At 39.5% G+C, this 8100-nt stretch overlaps 1 protein-coding gene across 1 annotated transcript in view; it reads right to left on the minus strand.

The window, feature by feature from the left end:
* Nucleotides 1–8100, minus strand: part of miga1 (mitoguardin 1) — a 27529-nt gene that overhangs the window by 9139 nt on the left and 10290 nt on the right. The window contains exons 7-10 of the mRNA XM_016291543.1: nucleotides 6795–6912; nucleotides 5168–5268; nucleotides 3604–3722; nucleotides 3144–3216 (exon numbers count right to left, since the gene is read on the minus strand). Coding sequence (XP_016147029.1) covers nucleotides 3144–3216; nucleotides 3604–3722; nucleotides 5168–5268; nucleotides 6795–6912 — 411 coding nt within the window. The remainder of the gene's footprint in view (nucleotides 1–3143; nucleotides 3217–3603; nucleotides 3723–5167; nucleotides 5269–6794; nucleotides 6913–8100) is intronic.

Genomic DNA, 8100 nt, shown 5'->3' on the forward strand with positions numbered 1-8100 from the left:
CGGAAGCAGCTCCGGGCGGATGACGTATGAGGTCAGCGTTGCACATGCGATGTTTGAGTCTCATAATAACCAACGATTGTCAACAGGAGCAAAGGAAGCAAAGTTTCCTTACTTCAGCAAAGGAAAACCAGTCTCCTCTTGGATTATATCAAAATCCTCCGACATTCTTCTTTACAAATCCTCGTTTTGTACTTCTAATTAGTGACCGTTGTTTTGTTTTGATCTCTCCGCTGCGCTTCTGCGTGCGTCACTTATGAGCGGCGCATGCGCAACGCCGACCTACATACGTCATCCTCCCGGAACTGCTTTCATGTACAACTGTTGGCGCAAGCTACATTAAAGTGATTATTACATTTTGAATATGGATATTTTTCTTACAAAAATGCATCGATTCGCTACAGGAGGCACTTTTTTATGGATGGGCGCTTTTTATTTAACTTATTTTGGACTGATGCATGCAACACCCGCTGAGTGGCATTAAACAGCTTGAAAGTTAAAATACCATTTTTAATATAACTCCGACTGGATTCGTCTGAAAGAAGAAAGTCATATACACCTAGGATGACTCGAGGGTGAGTAATTTGTGGGATAATTTTCATTTTTGGGTGAACTGACAACTTTAACCCCACTTAACTCTGAAATGTGTTACTTTCAGAACATGAGAAAGAAATCCTTTACCTGACACGCCTGCCGTACACAGTGCAGCTTTGCCAGGAAATCAGTGTCTCCAAGACATTCCAACACTTCAGTTCTGTTTTTTTTATTTTTTAAAAGACCAGTGAACAACAGTCTAGATAAAACATATCAACTTAAAATAGAACTCAGCTCTGCACAATATTTTCAGAAATGTGTGCAAACAAACAGATCTATAAAACAAATCAGTTCATACTTTCAAATCAGTTTGATTAAGCCACATTCAAATATCCAATGCACACGTACCTATGAACATGACTGAACTTTGTTAAAACATCTAGTCCACAATATTATCTATAGTTAGTCTAATAAACTATACGAGCTAAAAAAAATGATTACTGTGTTTATTATTAATATTTATTTAATACACAACTATATTGAACACTAGATTCTGATTGGCCAGTCAGGTATTCTGTGTTCCCCCATGCCTGACATACTTGACTCACCGTAGCACTCGACAGGAGATCTTCCCTTCCTCAGCCATCTGCAGGGCATCCTCATAAAAGGGGTGATGACACAGTGACCCCAGCGCATGGGCACTCCTCATCTCTCTGTGCTCAGATAACTGAATCAAATCACAAGATTTAAGACCTTTTTGTGTAATTCTTTAACTTTTGTGTATTTTGTACAGTGGGTACGGAAAGTATTCAGACCCCCTTAAATTTTTCACTCTTTGTTATATTGCAGCCATTTGCTAAAATCATTTAAGTTAATTTTTTTTCCTCATTAATGTACACACAGCACCCCATATCGACAGAAAAACACAGAATTGTTGACATTTATGCAGATTTATTAAAAAAGAAAATCTGAAATATCACATGGTCCTAAGTATTCAGACCCTTTGCTCAGTATTTAGTAGAAACACCCTTTTGATCTAATACAGCCATGAGTCTTTTGGGGAAAGATGCAACAAGTTTTTCACACCTGAATTTGGGGATCCTCTGCCATTCCTCCAAGTTGCAGATCCTCTCCAGTTCTGTCAGGTTGGATGGTAAACGTTGGTGGACAGCCATTTTTAGGTCTCTCCAGAGATGCTCAATTGGGTTTAAGTCAGGGCTCTGGCTGGGCCATTCAAGAACAGTCACAGAGTTGTTGTGAAGCCACTCCTTCGTTATTTTAGCTGTGTGCTTAGGGTCATTGTCTTGTTGGAAGGTAAACCTTCAGCCCAGTCTGAGGTCCTGAGCACTCTGAAGAAGGTTTTCGTCCAGGATATCCCTGTACTTGGCCGCATTCATCTTTCCCTCGATTGCAACCAGTCATCCTGTCCCTGCAGCTGAAAAACACCCCCACAGCATGATGCTGCCACCACCATGCTTCACTGTTGGGACAGGTGATGAGCAGTGCCTGGTTTTCTCCACACATACCGCTTAGAATTAAGGCCAAAAAGTTATATCTTGGTCTCATCAGACCAGAGAATCTTATTCAGGTGTTTTTTAGCAAACTCCATGCAGGCTTTCATGTGTCTTGCACTGAGGAGAGGCTTCCGTCGGGCCACTCTGCCATAAAGCCCCGACTGGTGGAGGGCTGCAGTGATGGTTGACTTTCTACAACTTTCTCCCATCTCCCAACTGCATCTCTGGAGCTCAGCCACAGTGATCTTTGGGTTCTTCTTTACCTCTCTCACCAAGGCTCTTCCCCCCCGATAGCTCAGTTTGGCCGGACGGCCAGCTCTAGGAAGGGTTCTGATCGTCCCAAACGTCTTCCATTTAAGGAATGGAGGCCACTGTGCTCTTGGGAACCTTAAGTGCAGCAGAAATTTTTTGTAACCTTGGCCAGATCTGTGCCTTGCCACAATTCTGTCTCTGAGCTCTTCAGGCAGTTCCTTTGACCTCATAATTCTCATTTGCTCTGACATGCACTGTGAGCAGTAAGGTCTTATATAGACAGGTGTGTGGCTTTCCAAATCAAGTCCAATCAGTATAATCAAACACAGCTAGACTCAAATGAAGGTGTAGAACCATCTCAAGGATGATCAGAAGAAATAGACAGCACGATCTCTCCGCTGCGCTTCTGCGTGCGTCACTTATGAGCGGCGCATGCGCAACGCCGACCTACATACGTCATCCTCCCGGAACTGCTTTCATGTACAACTGTTGGCGCAAGCTACATTAAAGTGATTATTACATTTTGAATATGGATATTTTTCTTACAAAAATGCATCGATTCGCTACAGGAGGCACTTTTTTATGGATGGGCGCTTTTTATTTAACTTATTTTGGACTGATGCATGCAACACCCGCTGAGTGGCATTAAACAGCTTGAAAGTTAAAATACCATTTTTAATATAACTCCGACTGGATTCGTCTGAAAGAAGAAAGTCATATACACCTAGGATGACTCGAGGGTGAGTAATTTGTGGGATAATTTTCATTTTTGGGTGAACTGACAACTTTAACCCCACTTAACTCTGAAATGTGTTACTTTCAGAACATGAGAAAGAAATCCTTTACCTGACACGCCTGCCGTACACAGTGCAGCTTTGCCAGGAAATCAGTGTCTCCAAGACATTCCAACACTTCAGTTCTGTTTTTTTTATTTTTTAAAAGACCAGTGAACAACAGTCTAGATAAAACATATCAACTTAAAATAGAACTCAGCTCTGCACAATATTTTCAGAAATGTGTGCAAACAAACAGATCTATAAAACAAATCAGTTCATACTTTCAAATCAGTTTGATTAAGCCACATTCAAATATCCAATGCACACGTACCTATGAACATGACTGAACTTTGTTAAAACATCTAGTCCACAATATTATCTATAGTTAGTCTAATAAACTATACGAGCTAAAAAAATGATTACTGTGTTTATTATTAATATTTATTTAATACACAACTATATTGAACACTAGATTCTGATTGGCCAGTCAGGTATTCTGTGTTCCCCCATGCCTGACATACTTGACTCACCGTAGCACTCGACAGGAGATCTTCCCTTCCTCAGCCATCTGCAGGGCATCCTCATAAAAGGGGTGATGACACAGTGACCCCAGCGCATGGGCACTCCTCATCTCTCTGTGCTCAGATAACTGAATCAAATCACAAGATTTAAGACCTTTTTGTGTAATTCTTTAACTTTTGTGTATTTCGTACAGTGGGTACGGAAAGTATTCAGACCCCCTTAAATTTTTCACTCTTTGTTATATTGCAGCCATTTGCTAAAATCATTTAAGTTAATTTTTTTTCCTCATTAATGTACACACAGCACCCCATATTGACAGAAAAACACAGAATTGTTGACATTTTTGCAGATTTATTAAAAAAGAAAAACTGAAATATCACATGATCCTAAGTATTCAGACCCTTTGCTGTGACACTCAAATATTTAACTCAGGTGCTGTCCATTTCTTCCGATCATCCTTGAGATGGTTCTACACCCTCATTTGAGTCCAGCTGTGTTTGATTATACTGACTGGACTTGATTAGGAAAGCCACACACCCGTCTATATAAGACCTTACAGCTCACAGTGCATGTCAGAGCAAATGAGAATCATGAGGTCAAAGGAACTGCCTGAAGAGCTCAGAGACAGAATTGTGGCAAGGCACAGATCTGGCCAAGGTTACAAAAAAAATTCTGCTGCACTTAAGGTTCCCAAGAGCACAGTGGCCTCCATTCCTTAAATGGAAGACGTTTGGGACAACCAGAACCCTTCCTACAGCTGGCCGTCCGGCCAAACTGAGCTAGAGCTGTAAGGTCTTATATAGACAGGTGTTTGGCTTTCCTAATCAAGTCCAATCAGTATAATCAAACACAGCTGGACTCAAATGAAGGTGTAGAACCATCTCAAGGATGATCAGAAGAAATGGACAGCACCTGAGTTAAATATATGAGTGTCACAGCAAAGGGTCTGAATACTTAGGACCATGTGATATTTCAGTTTTTCTTTTTTAATAAATCTGCAAAAATGTCAACAATTCTGTGTTTTTCTGTCAATATGGGTTGCTGTGTGTACATTAATGAGGGAAAAAAATTAACTTAAATGATTTTAGCAAATGGCTGCAATATAACAAAGAGTGAAAAATTTAAGGGGGTCTGAATACTTTCCGTACCCACTGTATATATAGGTTGATGCCTATGTGTGTCCACACAAAGTGATTAAGTAATGAAATGGAGGACAGATTTAAATTACGCAGGATTCTTACCCTTAAAGTACTCTCACAGTACCATGGTAAAAGCTGTATTTAGCTTGAAAGCTGTATTTAGCATGATAAATGAAGAAAACCATAATACATGTCCAATGCCATGGTGCTTTTTATAATTGTAGACTACACATGATGAGAGGTAAATGTGATCTGAAGCTTGTGCTGGCAACCGTGAGTGCTGAATAACCCAAAAAACAAAACATTTTCATGTTGAATCCCGTAATACATGAAGGTCTGAGAGATGTGACTGATGTACATCAACATGTTAGTAAGGTTCAAACTGTCCAGCGCGTTCCACACAAGCTGACTGGCACAAAGACTTCCCTCTCACCTCTGCGGCAGAGACGAAGGAATCTGTTGAGGCGATGCTGATTGAATCTCTCAGACAGGTGTCCTCCAAGTCCTCCCGCACGGCGAGATCCATGTGCTTATCTGCCACAGGAAATGAGGGAAGATTAGACTTAAGTGCCCTTATCTCACATGGGTGAGCGAATTGGTCTAGTTCCAAAACAGCAAACTGCATAAACCGATTCAACTGCATTGAAGGACAAATGTGTTTATAGGGTTTGCATGAGAAAGGGTGTGAATCGAGTGTGTTGTGCCATGTGTTCTGGGGAGTGGGTAAGAGGTAGACCTGTAAACAGTCGTAAGGAAAGAACTTTGGACCATGACCAGCTTCTTTATTTAGATACAGAACAGGAGCTGAGAGCCTCAGTAATACGCAGCAGGCGCAGCTGCATGAAGCAGAACGTGCAAAGTTGCACAGCCACTGTGTCCGTTTCTTTGTTTGATGAAGAAGGCATCTTCAAAACATCTTGCGTGTTCCACAGCGAAAAGAAAGTCACAGGTTTGCATGAAGAAAACCAAGTTATTGGCCACAATTGGTTTACACCTGCAGATACTAGTAATAATAGAAATAGTCACTATTATCAAATACTGTTGCTGAAATCTGGCCCCACTTTTCTTAATTTCTTCATAATCTTCTGTCACATATTGCAAAGTCTCATTTTAGCAGCCAATCACGATCATTATGAGAAAACATAAACAATCACCATGGACAATGTTCACCTGCTGATAGACACACTTGTAACTGCTCACACTACACTTTTCTTTCACTTGACTTCGATTCATACGCATATTTTGAAACTGAAAGGTGAATATTTGTTATTGAATATTGTTATTGACAAAATTGTCTTCCATTGATCTATTCATTGCTTGAATACAAACATGTTCAATTCCAGACCCCAAAAATCCAAGGACTGGGAATGCAGTACATTTTTACTTAGTTTATTCAGTGCGCTTGGTTTTTTTCCCCTTACACAAGCAGGTTGTTGTTTTGGTCTCCAGTGGTCTGTTGTTCCATTTTATTTGTTTATTTTTTGACTGGGAAACAATGGACCGGGCCGGTGTTGCCAAAAATTCAAAGTGCATGTGCCAGCTGATTGTACACAGTAAATGCAGATAGAAACATTTGGCTGTGCACATACAGTACGTGCGTAGTATTCTGACAATGAAATTTGCTTCATGCACACTGATGGCTAGATATAGATGGCTAATTTTGTGCCACAATCAAACAGTTGTTGTATGTTATAAGAAACCTCTGGGACACTTCAGTCTCTTATCCGTTTTTTTTTTTCTTTGTAATTCATTTTTGGCAGGTATGTAATCTGCCTACAAAGTTTAAACAGAAATTGTTTGGTTTTCACATTATTATTAATTTTACATTGAGATATATGAATCCATTAGAAGTTATGGTTTAAATAATAAAACACAACACAAGGTGCATTATTTATGCCATGTATCACACATCAACCTGTCACACATCAATAAAAAAGTACATTTTTAGAGTACAGTTATAGTTCACAGAGCCAAGCCCAGTAATTAAAAGTTACATAAGATCAATCATTTACTTCCACACAGTCATCTATTGACACAGTTGCCTTTAGTTTAACGCTCACCATTACTAGGACGTGTTGAAGGGTCTGTCATTCCCAGTGCTCCCTCAAACTCCTCCTGGAGCCGATAGGCTCTCTGTAGCAGGGACTCCAGCTTCCGAATGAATTCTACACTGATGTCCTAACAGATAGTAAAAATTAGAATACTATGTTTTATGAGCATGGAGACTCAGCTTAGGAAACATGGCTAAGTAAACTGTAAACATACAGACATACACTCAAAATATGAGTGTTTTTAAAAATATAAAAGTGAGCATTAGTGGGAAATGTACCTTAAATGTAAAACTAAGTCAAATGAGCATGAACAATTAAATATCCAATATTAAGAGCAAATATTGAGTTTCTGCCTTCTATTTATATCATATGATATGGTTTATCAATATCACATGAGCTGTTTTTCCCCCAAATATCTGCATGATTGCAAATGTGATAGATTTTTTTTACAACAGTTAATATAAACAAGAAGTTAATACTGTATAAAATTTTAGACACAATATTCTCGGTTTTGCTCAAATTCGCCAACAAAATAGCTCCAAACAAAGCAACAGTAGAATTGTTGTGTCTTTCCGAGCAACACACAGCGTGTTTTGTTACTGAATGAATGAGTCGAGAGAGCAAACGATTCAGTGACCCAACATAAAGACAGACACTTGCTTCATTTCTGAATGAATCACCTGGAATCAGATGAGTGAATGACTCGATCATTAAGACAGTGACTTGCCGCCACCTACTGGCGGTTTTAGTTTCATATTTAAAGGAGACATATTATGCCCCTTTTTACAATATGTAATATAAGTCTCTGGTGTCCCCGGAATGGGTCTGTGAAGTTTCAGCTCAAAATACTCCACAGATCATTTATTATATCATTTTGAAAAAAATTGAAAAAAACACGCTGTTTTTCGTGCCTGTCTCTTTAAATGCAAATGAGCTGCTGCTCCCCGCCCCCTTTTCCAGAATAGAGCTGCCCCATTACAGCTCGGGTCTGCTAAAAACATCTGTTTTGGTTCTGATTATCATGTTTATCGAGCTGAAATCATGCGTTTTAAACCATATTAGTTTAAACTTATGATATACGGTTTTCTGAGAGCACACATCCGAAGCACACGGACAGAAAGCGGCTGTCACAGCATGCGAGTACTAAACTAAGTTATCATTCACACACAAGTTTACGTTAAAAACACACATGAGTTACAAAAAACAGTCGGTTATGTCTGTGAAGGTAAACAGCTGGGAAATAAACTGCATGTTTATTTTAGATCTGTGTGGCAGCAGCAATATACAGTAAATAAATCAATAAATCCACTGCTCT

Source organism: Sinocyclocheilus grahami, unplaced genomic scaffold (genome assembly GCF_001515645.1).
Source record: "Sinocyclocheilus grahami isolate Dianchi unplaced genomic scaffold, SAMN03320097.WGS_v1.1 scaffold273.1, whole genome shotgun sequence".
Taxonomy (NCBI): Eukaryota; Metazoa; Chordata; class Actinopteri; order Cypriniformes; family Cyprinidae; genus Sinocyclocheilus; species Sinocyclocheilus grahami.